The following is a 27,810-nucleotide window of genomic DNA, read 5'->3' on the forward strand; positions in this document are numbered from 1 at the left end:
GAGGTGCTGACTGATAGTTCCCGGTGCTGTGTGTGCCTTTTTCTTTCCCTGCGGACAAACTCCTCTGGCCGGCCAGGGAGTGCGGTGGGGTGGGACGGGGACAGGTCGGACTTATCCTGGAGCCGTCAGCCTGCATGTCTGAGATCACCGAAACCCTGGAGAGAAACATCCCAGAGCGAAATGAAGCTTCCTGAGGCAGGGTGCCCGCGCAGTCCCCCTCCCACACAAGCCTCGTGGGGGTCCCCAGCCCCGCCGCCTCTCACAGCCCACGGCCGGCCCCCGTGCTGCACTCCCTGCCCGGCGGGGACACTCGGAGGCGCCCCGGGGCCCCGCCGGCAGCAGGGAACGCCGGTGTCTGGCCGGGCGCCCGTTTCCCGGGACTACGTTTCCCAGGGATCCGCGGCGCGGCCCCGCCCGCTGTCAGCGAGCGCTGCAGGTTGATCGCCGCGGCTGCAGATGAGCGGAGCCCGCGCGGGCGGGGGGGCGGCCGGGGCAGCGCCGCCGGGGCCGGGTCGGCGGCCGGCGCACTATGCGAGGCCGGGAGGATGGCGGTGGAAGGTAAGGGCTTCGCGTCCCCTGCCCGCCGCCCCCGGGGTCCCTCCCCTGTCTCCTCCCCCGGGCACTCACCTGCGCCGTGGCGGGGCCGCCCCGGCCCGGCCCGATCCGGTCCGGCGGGACAGCAGTGAGCGCCGGCGGCGCCACTCTGCCGCCCGCTGCCTCGGCCTCGCCGCGGGGCATCCCCGGCCCCCGCGCACCTCGGCCCGTTCGCCCGCAGCGCCGCGGCTGCCCCGGGCCAGGTGCCATGGAGCCGGGCCGCGGCTGCCGCCCCCGCCCGCGGCGGGGTAGGCGGCAGGGGCTGCCCGGAGGCTCCGATCGGCAACTTCCCGGCGGGCCCGGAGGTGCCGCCTCTCCCGGCAAGGGCGGCCGACCTGCGCCGCCTCCCTCCGGAGCGGCCCCGGCCCCGCGCTCAGCCCCGGGCGCCTCTCCCGCCCCGCCGCCGGTCGGTCTCCTGCGGGCGCCGAGACGCCGCCGTCCCTCGCTGCTGTCCAGATCCTCGAAGTGCCCCGAGACCGCGATGCCCACGAAGCTCCAGCGTGCCCCGCATGGGCGCAGAGCTGTGCTCGGCCCCTCCTTCCCTGAGAGGGATGGAGAAGCCAAAAGGCCGAGATGCTCAGCTCCTGGGCAGCCGGGAGCTGTAAGGTGCTCAGCTCCTGGGGCAGTACCCCGGTAACTGCGGCGATAGCTACCAAGACCTGGACAGGTGGATGCTTTGCTAGGTCTTCCAGTCAATGCTGGGCTCCCCTTAGTCTTCTAACATTGGCTATGTGTTATCTTTCCATTGTGTCTTTTGGGAAGTTGGAGGAGACAGGTGTATGAGAAAAGGCAAATCTGCTTTCCTGCTGTCTGCTTCCAAGATTCACTTGGTTTTCTAGCGCTTTAGACTGAGGCAGTGACAGTCCTGGGGTTTGTGCCTCATCTTGCTTTATTTGGTGCCCTTGAGAAAATTTAAGAATGCTGCGTAAACCAGCCATCTGACCCCTTCTCCTGTGCTTAATTTAGTGTCTCCTGTGCTTAATTTAGCATTTGTCAGTATTTTTGTGTGTTCATCTTGTGACTGCCATGAGTTTTGTTTCTCAGTTATGCTGAAATCTACGGTTCTATCAGAGACACTTGCTTTATTGCTGAAAATCATGCTGAAGCTGTTTTTTGCTGAGTACCCAAGTGAATAGCACAAATGATAGTCCAGCAAAAACTTAAACGTCCTGGAGGCAGTGGCTCAACATCCCTGAAAACCAGGTGCCTATCCAAATTCAAATAAAGGTAAACAAGACCACTGTCTCAAAAGGTGTCTGTCAACATCCCAAGTTGTTCATCCTACGTGTAAGCCTCTCCCTAAGGCAAGTATTCCTTAGGCACAGGCTGCTTTACCAAATGGCAGTTTTGAAGAGTGGAGTGATACAAAGAAGGAAGGTAGTAGTCCTGAATAAAAGCATTACTTGGGTGGCAAAAGCATAATGACATGAACTGGGCATGCGTGCCCGGTAGTGGGTAAGTAAGTAAATGAAATGGACTGCCATGCACCAGATGGTTCATATGCCAGCAGCAACCCCTGTTTCAGTGTGCTCACTAATGTCATCCCACTTTATTTACTTGAAGTCCTTCTCAGTCTGTTTGCTAGATCTTTTCAGGTCTGTGATAATTCTTGTCATATCTGCAGTGCCCTCCATCTGAGAATCTCTAAAAGCTTTGTAAATATTAATGAAGGAAAGCTCTGCTAAAGCTTTGGGAAGCTGTGCCTTTCCCTTTTCCTGTGATGGAATTTTTGCTTTAACTCCTTCTTCCCTTTTGCTTCCCCCAGGATGCATCCTGCTGTGGTGTGTCAGAACAGGCATTCTTGTCTGTATGTTCTGCATTCTTCCCATTTAGTTTTTTTCTCCCCCAGCTTTCTTGCCTTTGCATGATTCTGTTGCCCTCACACTAACACAGCACTATGACTATTTCAGCACAAGTAGCCATGTGGCCACGACTGCTTTGTGTGTTTTTAGTGCATTCACATTTCAGGCCCTTTATTATCCATCATTTTATGCTGGAACCATGTTTCTTTGTGTGATTATGCATAAAAGTTTGCTTTTCTCTTCATGCATCTTCTGTCGTATTGGAGCCCTAGGTGTGAGCTGTGTTCTGTTCCTGAACTGTGACTTTTGGCAAGGAACATGAGGCATTATGGCTTCTGTTTGGAAAACTGAGAGGTTACTTGTTCCTCATGACTTGTTCATCATCACAGTGTACAGACCCTGCTTTCGTCTAAAGCAGAGTTGTCATTGAATTTTCTAAATAGATAATTTTATAGAAAAATGTCCTAGACTCAGGAAGATGAGACAGTTGGGATTTTTTTGTTTTCTGTTTTTTTAAATGTGTTTATTTTCTTTGGAAACATGCTTTCCTGGTTTGCAGCTTGCGATCTTGAGAGCATAACCTGCTGTACAACAGTTTTGAAAGCTTGGAAATAAAGTTTAAACTGAGGTTGTCCGGCCTTCCAGTCTCTGCAGTAGTCAGCTGGGAGCTTGGCTAGGATGGGCTTCCTGGGCATTCTTTTATAGAGTGATGCAAGGCCTTTGAATGGTTGGGCCAACTGGCTTCTTAGGCAGACTTGCGAGTGTCTGGCTCTGGGATGCAGCTGGTGGGGAGCAGGAAGGTCCCTGGGGCACCAGGGAGGCAGGGATTCTGCAGCACAGGAGTTCCTGACTGGAGCCAACATCCGCTGCCCCACCAGCTCCATCAGGGCTGTTGTTCTATGGAAACGGCCCGTTTGTCAGCTTCAGCCATGAACCCACAGTCTTTGTTTTTGTTTTTCCTTTCAGAAATGCTCTGTGTGGCTAAAGTGAAAATATTTTGTAGCTTATACTTTTTGGAAAATGTTTAAAAAATTTATTTTACCTAAAAAATTTGCTGAAATCTTCCTCAAATCTGATTATTTTAAAGCTGTCTTAGCATGGTGTGCTGGGGTTTAGCAATGTCAATAAATGCCCATCGGTTTACTTAAGGAAAGTATCCCAACTTTTTTACTGAGATAGCTGACAGTGGTAGACTTGCATATCTGAAGTAGGAGTTTGGAGAATACTGCAGTTCTTTGCCAGTTATATATAATACATACTTTAGTGTCCCAAAAGAGTTTATGTGGACTGGGAGGTCCTTTGGGCTGTATAGTGCCAATGCTTCCAGATTGATGAAAGGATTGGTGTGTGTGTATGAGGAAAGTGAGTTTGCACTCCTTAATATGAGCCCGTTGAGATGGCAGCAGTGCCAAGGTGAGTCTATTTTTGGACTCAACAGTTTTGACAATGTTCCTTTAAGTGTTTTTTCTCCTTCTAGTAAGAATGAAAGAACTAGGTCAGAGCCAGTAGAAAAAGGCTTTTGATCTCTGCAACAGTGTTCTCATTTTTTTTTCCCGTTTGCTCTTGTGCAGCAGAGGTAAAGGGGAAAAGAGAGAAATGGTGATTTCTTTCCCTCCCACTCCCAGTGTTTATTGCACAGGAAGGTGAGAGACTGACAGCACCCATCAGATTATGTCTGCATGCAGGTGATCCCACACAGTTCTTTGGATCCCCTGCAGCTTTGATTTGTGGTGTTTTTGAGATTCCTTTGCAAAGAAAAGCACTAATTATATAATGGAGTTCTTTCATGTCAAGTGTTTAATGAAATTTTGTCTAACAGCTTTCTTGCTGTGTACAGGCTTTGGAAAGTGCCACATAGTTTTGCTGCAGGTCTCCTCCTGGAAGTTTATGTAAACTTCCAGTCTGCTTTGGCTCTTCTGTAGTAGGCTTATGCTATTGAGACCCTGGATCTTCCTACAGGACAGTACGTTTTACTAAGAAGGGGAGCCTTGCTGACATAAAATGACAATGACTGGCCTTACCCCTTGGTAATCCTTAAGGAGACTAAGACTCAGAGGAGGTTAGGGCATTCTGTGGAGCGGTATCCAGGTTAACTGCTGCAGGACTGAAGTTATTTGCAGCTTGTAACCAACTTCTATCCGAGTGATCCTGTGCATTTCAGCTATGTGATGTACCTTGGTTGAACGCCTGCAGTGCCTAGCAACTGCCATGTGTTTCTTCAGAGACTTGAAATATGGTGAGCTCATAGATGTGCTATGCTATCTCTGCCAAGAATGTCAAAGCAAGTTCAGGATCACCCAGAGGACAGCTTTGAAGCAGCTTTCAGTGTAGGTACCTATCATGCTGTTCCAGGGTGTGCCCAAAAGTACATCTCTTCTAACAGGTATTCAGTTACTCAACTTCGTCTTATTTCTACACCCACTTTGAGCTCAGGCTGGGTATGTCTCCATATCTAAGTTTCCAGGGAATGTGATCCAGTAGATGGAGTTTCACCACACTTAATTGCCTATGGAGCAAAGAAGTAACAAGCCCTGTGATTCAAAAATAGCACATGCTTCCATCATGTTTTTGGTTTCTTCAGTAATTTCTAACCACTTCTTAGCTTGAAGAATTCAGACATGTGGCTTGGAAATAGCTGCCAGTTGGAAGCAGGACTTAGAGTGACATCTCGTTTCAACTCTCCACTTGAAACAGTCACATTGGGTCATAGCAGAGGAGATGGATAAGACCAATGCTGGAGGTGTATTGGACAGTGAGGCATAAGATTTGAACATCAGCCTTTGGTCTTGTGTTCTGTGTGTTACTTTTTGACATTTATTGCAAAAATGCATCAGCAATTACAGGATTCCAGACTGGAAGATATATCTCCTATCCACATTCATGTGGCATCCTTCTTGTTGGGCTGTAACATCTGCCCTCTTATTTCTTGCTCCACAACAGCTCAACCTCCTGCACGCCCCCACATTGTGCATACAGCTTGGTGGTTGTATGTGCTTCTCTGTTTTGATCCACTGCCTAGAGCTTTCCAGTCTATGTTGCTACATTTGAAAGGGAGACTGTGAGCTGAAGTTCAGAAGGTGCACTCCATTGTGGGAATTGGAGAACCCAAAATGAAGGTGTGGCAACAAAGAATCACCCTGCAACCAAGTGTCTTTGGGTGTATTCAGCTTGAGTGGAGGTGGGTATTACGGAAATTGTGTGATCATTTTGCCCTTCCTGCTTTTACAAATAAACCCATATTAGTCAGCAATCAAGGCATCAAGGTACCAAGTATAGACTTGATGTGACACTCTGTTTCCTTTGGATGAAATTTGGTTGAAGGATAAGAGTGTTTCTGGAAACTCAGAAGTACTTTCATGTCAACCAGTTTAGATACAGTTCCTTGAGTGTTTGACCTTACCCTTTAAAATACTTGGAAGACTTAGAAGCTCAGGGAGGACACTGATTAATATAAATTTACTGGTTCAGTACAATTGAATACCATCATAAGGTTAAAACTTGTCAGGTGGTGGTAATATGCGGGCAAATGGAAGGAATGATGCTTTGAAAGTTTGTGTGCTTTCTCCACCAAGACGGAAATGCAAATGAGCAAATGACAAAGAGTTAAACTTTGGATGAATTTCCTAATGTACTACTGGACAGTATTGACAAAACCTGTAGTAACATTGTAAGAGCTCATGTTTACTGCTTAAGTGGAAACTATCAACTAGAGCTGTTCTAGAGGGGTTTTGGAGGGTTTTTTTGTTCTTCTGTTATGTCCAAGCATGGCAGGCAACATCCAAGGAGGTTGTGTAGCTTTGTTCCTCTTGTTTACAGCTGAGTGTATGAGGTCAGGACAAGCTGCTTAGAGCCAGTCTCTAGTGCTTCCCAGTATTGCTATGTTGCAAGGGCTATGGCAGGAGAACAGCAGGGACAGGCTCAGAGCAAGGCACTGTAGCTGGATGGTGTTGGAGTTGCAGGCTGGTGCTGATTGTTGAGCTGATAAGCATGGAGAGGTTTCTGTCCAAAACATCTTGTGTGCAGGCTTGCTGGTAGGTGCAGAACTAGGTGTCTGTGGAGCACTGTAAGCTTTGTTTTGCCCATTGGTCTCTGAAAGTAATACAGCTAGTTTGCAAAGGTAGTAGAGCTGTTAAAAGGCTGCTTTTCAGTTCACTCAATATTGAGTCTGTGGGTCTGTGGGGGTACTATGCCTGGTTTTGGAGCAATTTCTCTGTTGTCCTGACTGAGACAGCTTTACCCTCTTGTGCCCTGTTTTGTCTCTTTGACTGTCTCTCCTTTTGTCCAGACTATGTGATCCCTAATGCAATGCTCCTTGCATTATGCTTGCAATGCTCCTAAAGCAAGAGGTACTCAGAGTTTAAAACTGAGCAATTCTGTTGTGGGTTATTTCTCGTGAAAGCTATTGCCTTTGAATGGATACAAGTATTTACTCTTGCAGATTGGCAATTGAACAGCTCAGACCTCAATTATCTGCTCAAAACATGCAGAGAATGTAGGGAGTAGTTCTGGAAGGTGCCAAAGGCAAAAGGGCTAAAAAAGGGAGTAATTTTGAGGTTTGTGCTGTCTCATTGGTGCTGGTCAAAGTAGCAAATAAGATCTCAAGAACTATGAGGAGAGCTCTGAACAAGGCAAGGGAGGTCTTTTTTTCTGCTATCATTGCATATTACTCTTGAATTGTGAATGCTCCCTGCAGCTTTTACTTGCCACATTCTAAAAGAAGGAGAGGACTGGAAAAATACAGAAAAGAAAATAGTGAGCTGGTCAGACACATGGTGCATTCTGTGAAGGCAGGTTACAGATAGTATCATTCTTTAGCCTGGGAAAGAGATGGCCATGGAGAGAATCCTTAGGCCTTGATAAATGGTGTGGAGAAGGTGGAAAAAGGAACTAGGTCACAAGGCAGAACAGTGAAGCCGTAGGGTTTTGTGCTTTAATTTCAAAAAGGAAATAGTTTTTCATATAACATAAGAGTCCCCCAAGTGCACTTTTAACCTTGGGGGTCATTCCTAATGTGCCAAGGCTGGATCAATTAATGTATGCCCTGCTCTCAGGCTGTTCCTTAAACAGTGGCATAAAGGGCTAGACTTCAAGTCTGATCAAGCTATAACACCCAGCTTGATGACTCTGATTACAAAGTCTAGCTCATCTGCTTTATGTCCAGAACAATTCCACTCACCACAAGAATTGATTTGCATTGAGTAGCTGAGAGGGAAATTTGGTCAGGACAACCCAGAAACAGAGAGGAAATGGGGAATTAGGCACTGAGCTATAAAAATATTAACAGGAAGGGTCATAATGTATAAGATACATAGCTTTCTTTTTCTTAGTTTATAAGAACTGATACTGCTCTGTAAGAGGAACTGTGTGCCATGTCTGGTCAATGGGATTCGGAGAAGGAGGGTCCTGGCATTAGACTGCAACTGTAGAAATGCCATCCTGGAAAATATTGATTCTCCACAGCAGGTAGGGTTGGAAACACCTGTACTAATCTCTCTAAATGAGGTAAAGTATGGTCTGAGAGGGACGTTCAGGAAACCCTGAAGCAGATTAGATCTACAGATGTCAGCCTTAGTGGCTTCTGCCTTGAGTAGGTTTTGTGTTCCCTCACTTTTGCGTAGGATCCTCCTTCTCTCTCCACAAGTGTCCTCTTGCAAAAGGACTACAGAAAGAGTGAGACAGTTGCTGTGAATAGTTGCATGTTCTGTGTGCAGCATAAGGTAAACTTGGCGTTAGAGAGCAGCTTTATTGCTTGAACCAGTAAGAATTCACCCTAGTTTGTGCTCCTGGATGAAGCAAGGAGGTGTGCAGGGGTCTGAATTTGGGCTGAAGTGAACCCTGCATTCAATTACATTATTTAATTCATTATTTCTGTGATTGACAGAAATAAGAGTGTGAGTAAGACAGTGTGGATTTTAGCTGGTCTTTAGTGCAGCCCTATCTGTCTCTTTATAATGTGCTAGCTCCTGTTCTTCAGCTGAACATTCAAGTTATTACTCTTCTCTATCCCCCCACTCATTTGCTTGCCTCTGCCCTGTCTTTGTGGCTCTTTTTAAAAAAAAAATATATTTTCTTCTCCCAGAGGGGATTTTGCTTGAGTTGATTTGCTACTCTGCAAATAACCCAGGAAAAGCAAGAAAGAGACTTTTAATAATGCTGTTTCATAAACATAAAGAGAATTGTATTGTGCATCAATAGAAGCTTTCTCTCAGACTGTCCTCTGCATGCTCTCGGCTGCGGTTTGTTGCTACACAAATCATCTGGGGTACCAGAGTGAGTAGGATACAGTGGTATGAGCAAGCAGTAGGAGGTGAAGAATTTTACTGGGGGAAGGAAAGCAGGCATTTCCAGACTCTTCAGTTAAGTGTACAAGGGAAGGGATACCCTTGAACAGTGATAAAAGAGGTAACTTTTAGGCAGCTGGGAGAAAGCCAGGACTGAGAACAGAAGTCAGCTGCCAGATTTCAAACTAGTTATGCTAGTGAGGATGAATAAAGATATTTTCCTTTGCATTTTGATGACTGTGCCTCATTCATGGGACAAGAAATAAAGCCCAGATCCACAGGTGAATTGCAGCCATTTCTGTGCCACATGTTCAGCAGACACCAGCTTTCATGAGTAGGGCAAAGGCAGAGATCTGTGATGCATGTGTGGGACAGTGCACCTCTGATGCCATAATAAAGGCTTAACTTGTTTGTGTCTGAGCTGTTCTTTGTGTGCTGGATAGGCACGTTAGTGTTTAAAAATGGTTTTGATGTAATAGTGGCTGATTATGGAATTGAATAGTAGTACTGTTAGGACTTGAGAAGAGGCAGTCTCAGAAGTGTAGCTTGTGGTGGAGCATGACTATTCAACTTCCTAATCAGTGACTGCAAGACAAGTTTCTTCCAAGATCAGTGGAACTAATGAAGACTCATTGCATACCCGGGTGTGTTGTTACTCTTTTTATCTCTCCATTTTCTCTGCAAAATCCTTAGGGCAACAGTGGTACCTAGTTTGAAGTTTGCCTAAGTTGGTTGGTGACTGACAGTTGTAATATATGGTGAATACTTTTCCTTATGAGAGAAAATTATTTTAGGTTTCTGCCTCTCTATCTACCAATATATTTTTTTTCTTTTTCAGTCTTACAATTCTTATCTGTTGTAGCACCCTCTTTGCATGCAACTTTGTGCGACTCACAATCTTGAAATCTGGAGTTCCTCACTATTCAGGAGAATCTCTGTAGATGCTTGCACAAGCCTTCTTATTGACTTACTAGTTTGCAAAACAAATGACCAACTATTTTGTATTTCAATTCATTGCTTAAATTGTTTTCTCGTGTGCAGATGATGCATGTTACTTACTGACCTTTATTACTTTGTTCACTAAGATCCATTTTGCTGTAAGTTAATTGCATAGTTCTCTTAGTCCCCTTATGTGTCAATATTCTCCTGTTCATCTGTACCTGTACAGGATTTGTGGTAACCTGGCCTTATTCATTCACTGAATAGGTTCATTTTTTCAATGAGTCTCTGTTGTTAGCATGAATTCAAGAGCTGCTTGTACCAAGCGTACTTTTATTAAAACAGAATGAGAAAATGCTTCAGAAATAATTTTGCTCTCTAGTCACTGTGTCTGCTTTTTATAATGAAATCTTGTTGCTGTTATAAAGGCTGAACTTGCATTACTGGGACACCAAGGTCTGTCTAGCATAATGATGACATACAGTCTGTCTCCTGAAGAGCAGGTGTAAAAGAAACTGTTTACAGCATTTGCTAAAGTCTGTAAGATAAGAGATGGTAAGTGGATATTGCCATACATAAAATAAATAGTTTCCAGTAGGAAAACTGTAAAAAATGGAATAAGGAAGTTTTTTAGCTGAAGAAACTTAATTACATACATATCCTGGTGGGATGAGGGTCTCAGAAGGCAAACTCAGCCCATAGAAGAAGTGAATTTCTTATTCGGGGCTTAGTGTTTCTGTTCTGAAAAGAACTAAGGGGTCTCTTCTCTCTACACTCAAGATTTTTTTGACCTTCAACCAAATTGTAAGTTTAGTTTGATTCCAGATACGAAAGTGCTAAGTTACTAACTTGGATTTCTTGATGTATTTCTGTTGCTGTACAAGACTTTATACCATCTTACAGTTAAAGATTGTTAGAGAGATATATATGAAGTGTATTAGCTTGTCTCAGAAAACATACTTTTCCTGTATTCTTCTTTGGCTTTAGTTTTGGGTATTTTTAAATTGTTTCTGGAGAGAGCAAATGGCTTATAGTAGTAATTGGCTTGATACCATGGGATGATTACCCCGTTGTCTAGCTAGAGATGTTCAGGGATAGTTGTCTCAGGAATGCCATTACCTTAAATTTTATTGCTAATAATAATTCTAACGAGGTAAAAAAGGCAAAAGCCTGACAAGTCACAGTTACAAATTAAAATGGATGCTCCTCCTCTGAACACTTTATCCCCTTCTGCCTCCATCCACTTTCTACACCTGTATCCTCTTTGCTCTGCCCTTCCTGCCCTCTTGACCTGGCTCAAAGTCCATTTCCTTGCTGCTGAGCTGTCACTTATCCTGCCCAGCTGTTGGGCATGTCCCACTGCTTGAACAAAGACTTGATTGTAAATTTCATATCTTGTAATAAACCAGGTTTTTGTTTAATTGATTAATGATTAGTAGTCATTATAATAAGAGGCTAGAAAGACAAGCAGCTCACTGGAGGAACCTGCAGGTACAGGTGTGTGTCTCTCTGCCAAGCCTTGCTGCCTGGGTCTGTCTGAGCTTTGTATGCAAAGCTCCAGGTACAGCTTATCAGTAGCAGCAGTTTGCAGTGCGCTCCACAGCTCAATACTGCCCTGCCTTTTGGCACAGCATGTTTGGAATTGCTTGATGCTGCTTTTTGATGCTGACCAACAGAAGCAGATAGCTATACACTAATATTACTTCAGTTAAGTACTTTGGGATTTCAGCCTTACGGAGGTTTGTGATAAATTGATGTGACTTGTACTGAAGTAGAAAAGGTCCTGACTGATTTGCTGGGCTTCTTTGCTCTGAGTGCTGCTGATTCAGTGGCCATTAGACAGACAGGTTTGAGGAACAGAGTGGGCAAAATCTTGAATTTACTTGCTCAACAGGTTGCCAGCAGTATTTACTAGGTTGCAACATAAGCAGCAGATTGTATTCATTTGAAACTTTGACTGCATTTTCAGGTGGTTCCAAGTGATGTGTTGGGGGAACTGTGCAAATTTACTTTAGGTGGAGAGAGGACTGTATGGAGAAGTACTTTTGGTAGGCAAAAGCCAGACAGTTTCTCAAAACTAGAAGCTGATTGATGAGGCAGATGGACCATCCATAGGAGTTACAGAAACTCATTACTGTGGAAGAAATTTCTGCCAGACAAAGTAGTCAAAATAGTCCTAAATTTTATAGTTCAAATTAAAGCCATCTTTATTTGCTGTTTTTAATATTGTTTTTTACTGTTGTAGAAGTGGCACTAACTGCTCAGGTCAGATATTTTTGAAATAATAACATTTGCTAGGGATATGCTGAGCTGCTAATGATGTATAAGCTTCTTGAAATACAAGAAGAGCTTTGCAGTGTAGATCTGTCTTGCTTATTTGGTCAATGTGAGGAGGCATCTCAATCTGAACAAGACTTTAGTGTTTTCAGTGTGAATGTTTCCTCTCTGATCAACCCAGGTAAAGCAGGTTGTGAATAAAGGCAAGCAAAAAGCCTCAGGGATTCTGTCTGACTACTCTGGATTGAAATGTAGCCTCTGGAAGTGTACAGAATTCCCATTGAAAATGCTGAGTGCAAAATTTGATGTGATTGGAGGTTTGATTTGCTTTTGACAAAGAAATGGGCAGCAACGGAAGGAACAAGTCCAATGAGAGCTGCTGTCCAAAGGTCCTTTTCCCTAGAAATACGTGATAAATCTCTGTAACTACTGAAATGACTGAAAAGATATTTGGACCCTTTTTATAAGGTCCCTGCTATGTCCAACCTGAGTTTGTTAATGTTCAAGCTATACAGATGAACTTTTGTCTGTCCTTTTCAACAATGTGACGTTTTATGGTGGGAGTAGTAGGTGGATTGTATGGACTTACCTTTTAGCATTGTGCAGCTAAGTCTGTGGAATAAATTCATAAAATGGAGCTTACAAGGTTGCCGGTATTTGACACATGAAAGTTTTCTAAGGATTGTTAGAGCTTGGGTGGGTATCTCCTGTGCCTGCTTTTTGTCTCTGAATAGCAAAAGCTAGCATATGACTATGATGCACACAGAACAGGGCACATGAGTAAGAAGATGCTATTTTTACTCGATCACTTTTTAGAATAGAACAATTGTTATTGCATGTAACTGAAGTACTTGCCAAATACACTTTAATGTAGTCTTAATTGATCTGCTTAAAGTTTTAAGCAGCCAGCAGTATTCCCACTGAAACACGTAGTTATGAAAGGTTTGACACAGTAGGCAGTGAGTGCACAGAGGTAGCGATTGATCATAGATTTATCTGCTAAGCCTTGAGCCTACAGATGGAAAGACAAAGACTTTCCATCTGCCCATGCAAAACTTTGGCTATATCAAGGCTGTGCTTTGAGGAGTGCCTTCAGGCTTTTTTCCAGACAGGATTCACAGAGTACCCTCAAGGAGGAGACAAGGCTTGCCCCAGATGCCAGTAACTTAGGATGGCTTTTGGTGACTTCTGTGTACCATCAAGCATGCTCAGACAAGCTGTCTCTTGGCTGCTTGCCATCTGGGAGACAGGCATGCATGGGAGTAAGGTGGAGGGGGGGGGGTGTGGGGCAGAGTATTCTTGATGCCCTGCAAGCTCTTTTTTGAAACTGCATGGGCACCCTGGAAAGATCTGTGTGGGCATGGAACTGGCTCACATGTATGGGCCAGCTTCTGCAGGGCAACAAATTATCTTGTTCTGTATACATGGAAAAGACTTGAGTTTGTGTTCCACCATATATAAAAAGTACAAAGTGTATTGCATCCTAGTTTTCTAGGACAGATGTGGGGTCATTTTGACATTTTGGATGCTCTGCTTACTACTTTTCTCACAGAGCTTTTCACTCTCATAACTTGGCAGATCTCAGCAGTCTTTTTAGATTCTGGAAAAGTGGATATTTTCCATTAGATTTATATTTACCATTAAGTTCGGAGTACAAGAGCACTTAAGTACCTTTGTTTTAAATAATAGTTTGTTTCATAAATGTAATCTTTGGATCTATGTTATTGTGTCAGCCAGCACCATTCATTATGTGCTTGTTGCTGTGCAGTCAGAGCTCTATAGAACATCCACCCTCCTTCCTCAAAAGGAAACAAGTTCCCACCACAGAGAGCTTTCAACACAAGTTGAACAACAATTGTTGGGGGAGCATGAAGACAGATTAATCAACTGAGGTGGAGTTTTCAGCACGGAAAGGAGAATATAAGTGATCTGAATCTCGATGAAGGGCTGTATTACTGAGATGTGGATGATATATGAATATTGAAATTGTATGGAAGAATACTGGAATAAGTTCTGTTTCAAAATCTAATGATACTGCTGATAGTGGTATTAGGCTGATACTGTGAGCTGATTTGGAGGGTGTTTGTTGTCTTGATGTACTGTTAAAATTTGGGACTGATGAGTTGGATGCAGTTTGATAGAATGAAGAAGTGCTGAGGTAGCAGGGATATTGTGAAAGGAGCAGTGTAGGAAAATGGCCTGAATACAGAGGGCAGGATGAGCTAGTGTTAGCCAATACCAGGGTAACGAGGAGTAATGGTGTGAACAGTATTTTAGCCAGAAACTATTTTGTCTGGAGAAAGATTTTTTTTCCAGATGAATGCCATTATGTCCTAAAAGAAATTTAAGATGTGTCAGCTAAGAGAGAACACATGGGCTGTGGTGAAGTTAGTGATTTGTGATTATTTTCTAAGAGCTGTTTAGACTCAGTTCTATGGGATGTTAGCCCTGGGTGCTGTCAGCTTACCAAGCCCCATTAGATTTGATAGTTGATCCTGGGTTTTGAGCTGACCTTATCTACCTAAAATTATATAAGATGTAGATTTAAGAAGAGAATAAGTTGTTGACCAAACATTGACCTCTTTTGCTGCCTTTAACAAATCCTGAAATGGAATAATTTTGATTTGTATTGACATTTGAAAGGAGGCAAGAGCTGCACATCTGTCTGTCACAAAGACGGATCTATGTATTCTGTGTGGTAACAGGAAATAACGGACCCATACAAGGAAATATTCCTTTCCCCTATTCTCTGTGTAGCTGAGGGTTGGAGGTAGCACTAGAAGAAAATAATAGAGCTGGCTACCTAAAGATGTGTCATGACAAAGAAAGATAAGCCTTGCCAAGTGGCTAAGGTACTTATTCTTCTTAGGAGATTAATACGCCTAGAAAATAAAAAAATTTCTCTCTCCCTACTTCCTCTTCTCCCCCTTCAATTTTAGCAACTCTGGAAAAGTTCCCTGAGACAGCCTGTGTTTCTTTTAATCGCTCAACTGTTTTCAATTAAAAGGCAGTGAACATCTATGTAATTGCTAGCAACCTCTTCCATTTTTTCTCTTTTGTGTCCTGAAGGAGCTCAGTAAAAGGCATTGCTGAAAACGCACTGGCATTCGTTACTCTTGAATGCATGATGGGCTAAGAGTCAAGCAGCATCTAGCCAAGTGACTTATTTCATTTTTAAACCATCCAGGTACTTACAGATTTGTAAAGCCACTGAAGCTGGAAAAGAGCTTTAAAATCAAGTCCTAACCTTAACCCAGTACTGACAAGTCTACCACTAAACCATGTCCTCAAGTGCCATGTCTGCATGTTTAAATACTTGGAGAGATGTTGACTGCCCCACTTCCCTGGGCAGCCTGTTCCAATGCCTGACAACCCTTTCCACAAAGAAATTTTTCCTAATATCCAATCTAAACTTCCCCTAGCCCAACTTGAGGAGTTTTCCTCTGATCCTGTCACTTGTTACAGTGGGAAGAAACCGACCCCTCCCTGGCTACAGCCTCTTGTCAGGCAGTTGTAGAGAGTGATAAGGTCTCCCCTGAGCCTCCTTTTCTCCAGGCCAAACACCCCCAACTCCCTCAGCTGCTCCTCTCAGACTTGTGCTCCAGACCCTTCCCCAGCTCTGTTGCCCTTCTCTGGATGTGCTCCAGCCCCTCAATGTCCTTCTTGTAGTGAGGGACACAGCATTTGAGGTGTGGCTCACCAGTGATGAGTACGGGGGGACAATCCCTGCCCAGGTCCTGCCGACCACACTGTTTCTGATCCACGCCAGGATGCCATTGACCTTCTTGGCCATCTGGGCACACACTGGCTCATGTTCAGTCCCTGTTGACCAGCAGCCCTAGGTCCTTTTCCAAGGGCAGCTTTCCAGCCACTGTTCCTCAGCCTGTAGGACTGCATGGGGTTGTTGTGACCCAAGTGCAGGATCCAGCACTTGGTCTTGTTGAACCTCACACCACTGGCCTTGGGCCACTGATCCAGCCTGCCCAGATCCCTCCTACCTTCCAGCAGATCAATACTCCAACCAACTTGGTGTCATCTGCAAACTTTCTGAGGGTACCCTTGATCCCCTCATCCAGACTGTTGATAGATATTAAATAGAACTGGCCATGGCGAACACCACTTGTGACCAGTCAGCAGCTTGATATAACTCCATTCACTACCACTCTCCAGGCCTGGCCACTCAGCCAGGTTTTTATCCCGTGAACAGTACACCAATCCAAACCATGGAAAGCCATTTCTCCAAGAGAAGGCTGTGGGAGACAGTATCAAAGGCTTTACTAAAGTCCACATAGACAACATCCACAGCCCTTCCCTCATCCCCCAAGTGTGTCATGTGGTTGGTTATACATAGGAGATAAGATTAGTCATCATGGTATCGAAACCTGTATCATTTGCTCCCTCTAATGCATGGTAAATTAGTGCTATAACCCAGAAGGGTCTCCTTGTTCATCCCACGTCACCCTTCTCCCTAATCTCTATTGTTTGGGGGCACTGGGAAGGGAGGAGTTCCAATTCACAGGAGGCTTGCTGCTGGCAGTGTTCTTCCAGGCAGTTTAAATCTCACTGTGCTACCTAATTTCTCTTTGGTGAGTGCTGGAACTGGGCTGACAGCCAAAAACTGCCTGCTTCTGAATGTTGCTGTAGTGTGTTAGGGTTCCAAAGGTGTCTCTAGGAGTCTTCCTATTCAGCTAGGGAAAATCCTTGCCAAAGACAGTTGGAAGAATTTTTATGGATCATATTTGATACCAAATGTCTTTTCACTGCTGATCAGCCCTTGCTGGAGCTGGATGTGCTGGGAGTACTTCTACAGGTCAGTTAAGATACATTTACGTTTTTTGTACAGGGAGGAATTAATTCAGTTACTAACAGAACAGTTTTCATTCTCATTGTGCTGTGAAAATAGTCAGTCTTGGTGGATCACATCTATCTTTCTGTGGTCTGGAGGATAGGCAAAGAAGTTGTTAGTAGTTGTTTCTTTTGGGTAGGTGATCTAGAGGAGCTAGATAATAGTAGGTGGATATAATTTAGGAGTGAGAGATTTTTTTGTGTGTCTTGAGGCACACTGATGTAAATATAAACCACAGAACAAATTTCTTTTTAAGTTCCCACAGGAGCTGTTCCTGTCCTTGGCTTGCAGATGTAGGTATTGTAGTGGTTGCAGAGATCACTTATCTTTTAGAAATATTTGGATGTTTTTTAAGATCCCAAGGTAAAATGGCCAACATTTTGGCCTCTGCTTTAATTCTGTACCAAGGAATTCCTGTCACTTAGGCACAAAGTTTTCAATTAAGACTCTAGGATTTAAGCTGAATAGATTATTAAAAGGTGTTATAAAGAACCCTTTGCTTTCACTGGCAGCTTGAGCCAGTGTCCTGTGAGAGGCTTTTAAGGGCTGATCTGTAGCTGGTAGAAACTGGTAGTTCTGATTTCTTCCCCAGCTCCCCATCCTTTGCTTCTAAGTCAAGCAAGAGTAAAAGGGCAGCTTTTATTTTGGCTGTACATTGTAGTTTAGGTTTCTATTCAGATCTGTCAAGCATTGCACCACAGTATCTGAGCAAAATTCTTTTGTACGCAGGGGAAGTTGGGATCATTAATTACAAGTAGTGCTAAAAGTAGCCCAGTTATGCAGGAACATAAATGCAAAAATCAGTCATTTAAAGGGGAAGTTGTCTCAGGATCCACACATTTTTAAAATCACTACTATGTGTGTGAGTGCTGAAACTGAAAATTTGGGCAAAAAACATTTAGAACTACTGCTGTAGTTCTAAATGGGCATTTCTGTTCTATGGTTTGCATTTGTTTTATTTTTTTCTCTGGATGTTTTCCTTATTCTGCTGTCATTAGTCTCTACCTCATTATATACTCCCAGGGAGTACATCTCTCTTGCTTGTTAGGATGGTGTAGGTGGTAACTTGCAGTGGTACAAAGGACTGAAGGAGAGATAATCAGCTGAATAAGTCATTACTCTGTGCAGAGACTGACTTGCTGATTTTTTTTGTGCATGGCTTACTTATCCCACATTCTTTAAGACCTACAATGCTGTAGGAATTTAAAATGTAATAGAAAACCTTCAAGTTGTTTGCCTAGAAAGGAAAAAAGGTGTGGTTGGATGATGAACATTTAATAAAAGCTCTAAGTTGAGGGTCTTGGATGCTCCAGTGAATCCAGCAGAGCACAGTTCCACATGGTAGCCTACACTAAATAAATTTATACAGTGCTGCATTCCTCTCACTTTCTTTCTCAAATATCTCACCTTGAATCCACATCAAGGTATGGATGGTTCATTTGCTTTGGTCTGACACAGCTCTGGTTACCACATGGCACTTCTCAGTAGTTTGTGCTAAATGTTTGAACCTCTGGGTTCTTCTTTCCTGAAGTAATGTTTTTCATATTTTTTCCCAGCTATCCATTGCAATCTGAATCCAAATGGTATTGATCACCCTGTCCCCACAGAAGGTATTAACCTGCAGCTTGAAGGCGAAGGAGTTGATTCGCTTGCGGTTAAGAACACTGGTACTCCAAAAGGGCCCGAGTCAAAAGACACCCCCAAGAGACAAGTGGAGCCAGAAATATCTAAGGTAAGTAGGATTGACTTCTTATTTATTTTGGTGAGTCTTTAAGAATCCAGACTTCTTGAAGTCCTGGCTTCTGCTTAAAAAAGCATTTATCATCCTGTTAAAGACATATGAAGATGTAAAAATAGAAGTCTGAGGAAGTGGGTGTTACAGAAGCAAGGTACTGCCGTGGAGTTGTACCATACACACATCTTGGATATTGCACTGTTCTGTTTTTCTCTAAATGAAGATAATTAAAGTAATGGGATCTCTCTTTTTCAGACACTGTGGAGTCTCTTTTTCCAAATGACTTGGGTAACAAGTAGAATGGGCACAGAAATGTTTTTCTTGAGGTTTTTTTTTTTACTTGTTTGCATTTTTTCTTGGGGCAGATAAAGGAGGAGAAAAGTTCTATTGATATATGAATATATGGATTTTTATATGGGTGACTGATTTTAATAATCTGTTAACTAATTTTAGGTAAAATACCAGACCAGTTCTTCCATGTAAGTAAGCAAATGTAATTTAGAGATGAGTTCCTGAAAACAAATGTGTCTGTTCTAACTCATAAGCTTCTACTTCTTGTACGAGCAGCAGACATAACTACCAAGTGCAATTGAATGTGTGGACTCAAGATACTCTGGTATGGGATAATAATTTGTCATATTAGATACATTTTTAACTGGAATCACGGAATATTCTGAGTTGGAAGGGATCCCACAAGGATCATCAAATCTAGCTCCTAAGTGAATGGCCCATACAGGGGTTGAACCCACAAGCTTGGCATTACTAGCACCAGGCTCTAACCAAGGAAGCTGGTCTCAGGGTCAAAGGAAAAATAAGAGAATGTTATAAAATAATTGGGAAACATTCTTTTAAAGTCTTATCAGTATTTTTGATTTTTAAAGGCCTAAAACCAGGAATTTGAGGGTAATTTCTGCAGAGTGGAAAATTGAGTCTTTATTGAATCTGACACTTTGAGAATTATTAGAGCAAATAAAATTAGTGTCTTTTTTTCTAACAGGTTCAAATAGGCAATAGAAATTATTTCAATGGCTAAACAAATAGGAGTATTTCCTACTGCCAACAGTACAATAAACCTAAAAAATAATACACATATGGTTGTGATGAATTTCACTCTTAGAATCAAATAGTATTAAATATTTTGAGCAATTGCCTTGACAATAAGGGCTTGGTATGAATTCTCCATTCTAATTTTTATCTACAATATCTAGTTTAAATTTAATAAATTTAAATTAATACAATTTAACTAATTTCATTCTGACTTAATACATCAAACTAGATCCTCCATTACAGGCTTGCAGCAATAGAAAAACTCTGCTACTTGCAATCTGTTTGGTGGCCATTTATTACACAGAATCACAGAATGACTTGGTTGGAAGAGACCTTCAAGATCATCAAGTCCAACCCATGCCCTAAACACCTTAACTAAACCATGGCACCAAGTGCCATATCCAGTCTTTTTTTGAACACATCCAGGGATGCTGACAAGCACCATTCATTAAGCACCTTGCTGATTTGTCATGAACCCTTAGAGAACAGGTTTGTGGTTACTGCTTTGAAATATCCATTTGATAACAAGACCACCAGATACTGGATGAGTTTTGAGACAAAGCTCAGCTAATAAGGCATTTGTCCAGCTGTTCACAAAGGCAAACTAACCCTGCTCATGTTTCAACATCAGCAGATGAAAATCTGCCCTGTACTGAAAGCTGAGGAGGTGTGTTAAGCGTGGAGACATACAAGCTTGGGAGTGAAGAAGCTAAATGGTCCAATAGGGCTCCCAACTGAGAATGGGCTCTTGTTGCTGACATGGAATACAGTCATATCAAACTTGTCTTTGCTTGCAAAAGACTTACCCTAATGAAGAATCAGAGTGAAATACATCAGTGATTTAATGTAAGGGATTCTGCTTTCAGTGTCTGAGCTGTGATTGTTGGACTGATGAATATGAAACAGGCTGTCCTTGCTGGAGATGGCTGGGGAAGAGGCGAAGTGTGCTCTCAAAGGGGAAAGTGCTCTCAAAGTACTGAAACACACTATTGGTTTCCCACATCTGATTGCAGTAGCTTTATTTAGAAAACTGGGCATGCTTCAGATTTAAAAACAAACAAACTGAATTTTTGCTTAATGGAATAAGCTTAGTATAAGTGCATCAAGCAAATGGAATGGACTATTTTTTCTAAAATTATTGCTTTATTGCCTTGTCATTAACTTTGTCTTTTATGTGTGTAGAAATTTAGTGATGTTTTTCATCTGGATTCATATGTTATAGCCTGAGGTGGCCTGTCTTTTCTGGCTTGCTCTGCCTTAACTTTAAATATTGTTTTGCTTTGTCCTCTAAAATGTGAATATGAAGTTGGACTTCAGCTTCTGTAGCTTTAAGAATTGAATTAAGCTGCCATTAGGAAACTTCATCCATTCAATCATATATGTATAGTGGAAAGATGAGCAGGAATTCAGGAAAGTTTTGTAAATAAAACATTGTGATCAGAGCCATTTGCTTTATATTTCCATTGCACAGTTGTTTTTAAAAAGGATTTCTTTGCAGTTCTGTGTATTCAAATAATATTAACACATACCTCATATTCACAGTAGTGAGACCTGTGTTGCACAAAGCAGTGCAATGTATTGAATATAATTTAAGATGCCTCCTAGACTTTTGTTCCTACTTTCAGCTTTCTAATTTGTCATCAAGATCACTTCCAGCACTTTAAACATCTGGTTTTGCTGTCCAAAGAAAATCTCCTTTGTAATGAAGTGTGTCCTTTCTTTTCTGTCCTCAGCTATGGGATTAAAGAACAGTAGTAACTCATGGGTTACAGACAGATTTAAAGTTCCTTTTTATGCAGCTACTGTAAAGTAAATATGGGAGTACAAGTGTTTGATTCTATATTTGGGATGCAGACAACAGAAAGTGTAATTCCACTGAAGGATTACTCATTTATAAGTTCCTGATTGATATGGAATCTAGTATTTATAGGCTGACTGAGGTAGAATTATAATGCAAAATGGAACAATGATCTTAGTCTCCCTCAGCTGGTTCCCTGAGGAACCACCTTGTTACAAATATGAGCAAGTCCAAAACCAGCAAGATTATTCAGAGCTAAACTAATGTCTATAATCTAGTCAGACTCTGAAAATATACAGGATATAATACAAATTAAGGAAAAGATACTAAGTGTAAAAATGCTTCATTTTTTATTAATGTATATCAATATACATATTTTCTTGATCAGTAACTGATTTTTCAGCATTCCTGATATATAAAAACAATCCAGGCAGTTGAGTGGTCACTTTCACAGAGCAGTAAAAGTCACTGGAGAAAGCAAGGATGGTTTTTTAATATATGTTTTAAAAATATAAATTATTTCTTTACTGTCGGAACTCACTCCCTGATTGGGGTGGCCCGGAAAGGTGGAAAAGTCTCTCCTTCAACCCATGTCTCCAAAGAAAGACTCAGTAGTCTTCAGTTGTCCGGTCTCAAGGTAGTTTATTGTATGTTATCTAAAAGATTTCTCCCTGAGCTGCTGCAGTCTGTTCAGCAGTCAGGCAAGGGCACACTCCGACACCCAGGGGGCTGGTGCCCTCTTTTATATCTTATATTACGTATTAGATGTTTACAGTTTTCCCCCAATGCCCATCACCTATATTGAACAGTGACTTTCTACTCTAAACCAATCTGTGAATGCCAACATCACCAAGAACATGGAGGTTAGGAAGAAGAAGGAAAGAGGACAGGGCACACCCAAGTCCCTCCATCTTAGAATCTCTGACCCCCATGTACAAAACTCAGACCCCTCTGTACAAGGCCTAAAACCCCCCTGTACAGCACTCAAAAATTCTTCCTTTCACTTTGTGACTACTTCTACTACAATATCTAAACTTTTGTGATTTCTTGTTCTTCCTGCAAGTTTGGTAAATTGTTCCATGGATCAGGTTCAAAGCCACAGGGGTCTGTGGCTGCATTCCAGGCTCTCAAATGCTTCTGACCTGGGCCTGGAACATCCAAGAATGTCAAAGGAACATTCTGGGTTCCGACACTTAACCACCTATATTTAACCACTGTTATGTGTGTTTTCTGGAATTCTTATCTTTTTTCATTGAAATGCTACTTCTGGCTCTTACGTCTCATCTGTTTGGTTTTAATACCATAGTCACAGAGTAGAGTTCTGTTAAAAACAAGCTAACAAAGGTTTTGCTATACTTTTGGAATCCTGTACTTCTCTGAGTATAGGCTTTAACAGAAGGCAGCTTTTCTAAGGAGATTTAGAAAATTATCTTTTGCAGCAGTGTTGACTTGTTATCAAGTCCTCCTGCATGATGCACTCACAAAGCCTTGTTGATGGTGAGCATGAGACCCAAATCTGGGCTGTTGATCATTAGGAGGCTATTTATTCAGGGAGTTTTCTTTCCTAAGTAAGGTGTGCATACCTGGTACCACATTTTCTCATTATGTGGTAGCAGCGATAGCAAATAATAAAGGCTTTTTAATGGAAACTACTGCTGTTAGGCTTTTTATGTTATGTTAGCAATTGCAGGATTTTTTATCTGACTCGAGAGAAATTAACAGTCCTTTAAAATGTTCATGAAAACTATGAAAAGAAACTGGTAAAAGAAGTGAGAAGCTTTTGTCTTGTCTTCTGTTGATAAGTGCTATATAGGCATCAGTAGACTATGTTTTGTTGCAGTGTAGCTCAGTTCTTTTGGTTGCTTTTGCTTTCTTTAAAATCCCTTTTTTTTTTTGAAATTATATTGAACAACACTGAAGGGCTGACTGAACTCAGTACCAAGAGGATAAGAATTCATCTCAGCTTACTGGGTTCTGTTCAGGACTGACTGGGGTGGAAACAGCTCCTCTGGCTTTCCTGGGAGGATCTGCTCTGATAGCAAGTGTTTGGGAGGGGTGGGGGGTGTCAAGCATGTGGTGAAAAGCTGAAGCACAGAAGAGTGAGGATTTTAAGTAATAAAGGTGTTACAGAATTCCTAGAAATATTAAAATTTTGTCTGTTATTTAAAAAAAAAAGTCTTGGTACTGTTCTCTAACAAGAGACTAGGAAAAGTAATTTTCTAGAAGAATTCTCCAGTTTTTTAATCAGTGGCTTCTGCTTCACAGTGTTTATCCTTTTTGGTCAAGCTTATCAGATGGGCTGAATGAGAAAGACAGTATTAGGCCAATCTGGGTGAGGCTCTAAGCAACCTGATCCCATGGCAGGGGGTTGGAACTAGATGATCATTGTGGTCCCTTCCAACCCAGACCATTCTATATTCCCCACCCCCCACACTTTTTTTTTTAACCTCTTTTTGCAGTTGAGAAACACCAAGGCCCACTGAACTGGGGCTATGAGGTTTTACCATTTTGAGTTGTCTTCCTATTATCTTCCTCTTGTGAGACTTCTGGTGGCCACAGGATATGGGGAAAAATCCCAGATTGGACTGATTAAAGTAAAGAAATATTTTTCTGTTGAAGTGAAGGTTCAGCAAAACCCCAAGCTGGACTGTTCAGCTCCTCCAGATTTTGCTTTAAAATTGTATGTCAGGGTGTTTGAATTGCAGATCTCTGTGTGTTTCTGAGTGAGGTACTGACCCTGGATGGGAAAATGTTACTTTACTGATAGATAGTTTGCTTTTCTTAGCTTACTTTTGTGGAAAAGTAGTTAACAGATTTCCACTGTCCACATCAGATCACCACAATGAAAGTCAATAGATTAGGTGTGAATGTTGAATTTTTTCCCTCTCCCAACTCTGACTGTGATAGTGACAAAACACCACTTACTGTATTGGGTCTTTTTTATGACTAACAAAAATGGGCACAGAATCTCAGTGTAGAATATATGTGAAGTGGGTTTAAAAACATTTGGTAAATGCTACTATCACACAGCTGAAATAATTGCGCTTCAGGACAATATGCCTTTCTAGTGTCTCATTCTGTGACTCTTAGTAATACACAATAATTACTGTGCCTGCTTCTATCCTAATATTCAATGAACTTTTCATGTGTTGCATAGTTATAAGTATCCATGTAAATCAGGGGCTGAAATGTTTGATGTGTGTGTGTCCCTTCCTCTCTCAGCTTGTCATTCACAATTGTGACCTCTGGCTGAAGCCTGAAGTTTCAGAACCGTGCAGTGAACAAACCTCTTATCCTGAGCTGTGAAACAGCAGTGCTGGGTGACTTTGTGCATTTCAAGCCACTGAGAGTGATGTTTTGTTTATCATTCTGGGATTTCACAGGAGAGAATGAAGTGCTGAAGTAACCCTACCTGTAGTGCAAAATACAGCTGCTTAGTTCAGAATCCACACTCTCACAACCAAGAAAAACAAGAAACATCTCTCTCTGTTGGGGTCCTGTAAGCCAGCTTACCACAGGAGGACAAATGTTTGATTCAAAATCCAAGTATATTCTTGTTTTAGCATTATTTTTGCCATTGTTGTATCATCCATTCTTGCTATAAATAGTTTAATATGAAGGCCCACATTTTTACAGCAAAGTTTCTCCGTTCAGCATAAAAGATCTGGCTTCTCCTGTTCATTCTGTTGACAATGACTGCATACCTGAGGATTCTGAAAAATGTCATCTCCTCTGCTGACAGCATCCATTGGAAGTGGGAGATCTTGACAAGTTAGTGTTTTGTGCTCTGTCCAGCAGGTGGAAAAGACCATTTGTGTCCTTATCCTTTGCCCCTCATCTCAAAGTGGGATTATTTTCTTACTGGTTTTCTCCCCACAGGAAATCAAAATAATGAACTCAGATTATTTCTTAGCTCTTAGGTGGTATAAGTAGAACAGGTGAAGTTTATTCACAAAGACACTGTTGATTGACCTTCTGAACAAAAGGCCTTTTTGAAGTTCACCTGTACAAGCATGCTCTGTTTATGACTTCAGTCCATCAGGTGATATTAGGAAGAGGAATTTGTTAGGATTTTACAGCTGGATTTTTTAACAGTTGGACTGTGACTTTCAGAAAAAAATCAAGGATGAAAACATTTTGGGTAGTTGCATGCACTCAAGTGCTTGCATGTGGAGGACATCAGTGTGTTGGCCCCTAGGAAGCGGTGCAGTCTGTGACCCCGAGGTGTGCTCGGGGCTGCACAAACACACAGCAATGAGGTGGCTTCTGCTGCAGAGAGACAGTCCTTGCATAGGGCTGCCTTGAGCAGATGGTTACAAAGAGGCAGCTGAGAGAGCATAAGGAGGGAAGTGTAGTCTGATCTGGCTCCTGTTGTCCTGTGAAAACTATCAATGTGAAATTTGTCTTCTTTCCCATTACACTAGTGTGAAAAGGAGCAGCAACTGCAGTACATATTAGCAAACATAAGCAGTAAAAAGCTGTGGTAGTACTCTAGAAATAAGTGGGATGTCTAATTCTATAGACACATGTAGACACAGACACCTTGTTTAAAACAACTTCACTTCGGGGAAAAAGAAATATAGATAAAAAGACGGAACGGCTTTTAGAGGAAAAAGCAATTCCGTACAGCATGTGGATGCATATTGTACTTACAGTGCCAGTTTTGCTGTTTGCCTCATTGTGAAGCTGTTTCATAAAACCATCCAAACCCTCTGCTTCTACTTTGAAGCTACTTTAAGGGCTTCAAAAATAAAGCAGTATTTTAATGACACAGCTGCCTTGTTGGGGATGGAAAAATATAGAATTGCCTGGTCAAGAAAATGATAGCATTGTGATTAGAGGGACTACAAAATGTATTATGGAACCAATTTAGCTTTTAAAATGGAAAATGCTCCACTGCTGACACCACAGGTCTGCAAATTGTGTATTTCGCCTGAGTTATAACTCATAAATATAATATAATTTATTTTATTAATCTGCCGCATGTGTTTGCTGGCAGTTGCTGTAGTCACTAGAGAATCACAGAACCATTTGTTTTGGAAGCAGCCATAAAGATGATCTTGTTCCAGCCACCTTGGCATGGGCAGGGACACCTTTCACTAGACCAGATAGCTCAGAGCTCCATCCAGCCTGGCTTTGAACACTTCAGGGGATGGGGCATCCGCTGCTTCTCTGGGCAACCTGTGCCAGTGCTCGCCACCCTTACAGTAAGAAATTTTTTCTAATATCTAATCTAAACCTGTTGTCTTTCAGTTTGAAGCCATTCTCCCTTCTCCTGTCACTACATGTCCTTGTAAAAAGTCTCTTCCATCTTCCGTGTAGGCTTCTTTCAGGTACTGGAAGGCTGCAATTAGGTCACCCAGAGCCTTCTCTTCTTCAGGCTGAATAATCCCAATTCTCCCAGCCTTTTCTCACAGGAGAGGTGCTCCATCCTGCTAATCATCTTGGTGACCTCTTCTGGACTCACTTCAACTGGTCCATGTCCTTCTGTGCTGGCGACCCCAGGGCTGGATGCAGCATTTCAGGTGGGGCCTCACCAGAGCAGAGTAGAGGGACAGAATCACCTCCAACTTTCTCTAAAAGTGGGAATTTTTGTCCTCTCCATTTCAAAAAATAATATAATTTTGGAGAGCTGGGTGTGAGAAGTGTCATAGTCACAAAAGGAGTGTGGGACTGATTGGTGACCCCTCGTGTGTTGCATCAATCACCCCTTCATGGAGTCAATGCTAATTATTACCCGGCTGGGGACCTCTGGGGGTGACAAATGGTGACCCCCCGTGTGTGGATGAACATGCTGCCTTGATTTTTTGATGGCTCCTCTGAAGTGTGTTCGAACATCGGCCTGACACTGCTGACCCCTTTGAGGGCACAGACAGACTGGGGTGACTATTACTGACCCCAGCCATGTGTCTGGCACGAACTGGAGACCATCTGGGTCTCTCTGTCAGAGGAACTCAGGCTGACCTCCAGCGTTCCCTGCAAGACGGATTGGACACCTTCTGCCCTCCTAGAGAGGTAACTGTGATCTGTCTCCAGGGGTGACAATTTGTGACCCCTTGTGTGTTGCATCAATCGCCCCTTCATGGAGTCAATGCTATTTATTACCCGGCTGGGGGCCTGTGGCAACAGGCCTGTAGTAGTCTTGACAGTGTGTGGAAGGAGTTTCTTGGGTTATCACCTCTAAGAAGGGAAGGAATTTCATTAGAAGAGCCTGGAAAAGTGTGGCTTGGGGCAGAGTGAGGTCTGTCTTTCCCTGAGTTTCCATGGGTAGAGTTCAGTTTGCTAAATTACATGTCTGTGTGTAAGCTAGGTATGTAAACTCCTCTTATATTTGGTGGAATCTTGTCAGCGTGCTCAGAGGAACAGAGAGGGATCAGGCTCAGTCTGAGGTGAGCACCTCTCAATCTGAAGCTGTCTACATTTTGGGGATTGTTTTGAATTCAGGTGTTTGGATCTCAAACTTGGTTCTTTCCTCTACCTTACTGGCTAAC

The 27,810-nt window shown here is 42.6% G+C and overlaps 1 protein-coding gene across 7 annotated transcripts in view; it reads left to right on the plus strand.

Annotated features, from left to right (window-relative positions):
* Window positions 1-281: 281 nt before the first annotated feature.
* The window catches only part of SAMD12 (sterile alpha motif domain containing 12), a 174,696-nt gene continuing 147,167 nt past the window's right edge, over window positions 282-27,810 (plus strand). For 6 of the 7 annotated variants that reach the window (XR_010996590.1, XM_068182429.1, XM_068182439.1 and 3 more), the window contains exons 1-2: window positions 282-558; window positions 18,296-18,471. Coding sequence is in view for 6 of the 7 variants with exons in the window: in XM_068182429.1 (XP_068038530.1) it covers window positions 546-558; window positions 18,296-18,471 (189 nt within the window). In the remaining variant the exon portion in view is untranslated. The remainder of the gene's footprint in view (window positions 559-18,295; window positions 18,472-27,810) is intronic. The other variant, XM_068182448.1, reaches the window with a different exon arrangement.

Source organism: Anomalospiza imberbis, chromosome 1 (genome assembly GCF_031753505.1).
Source record: "Anomalospiza imberbis isolate Cuckoo-Finch-1a 21T00152 chromosome 1, ASM3175350v1, whole genome shotgun sequence".
NCBI lineage: Eukaryota > Metazoa > Chordata > Aves > Passeriformes > Viduidae > Anomalospiza > Anomalospiza imberbis.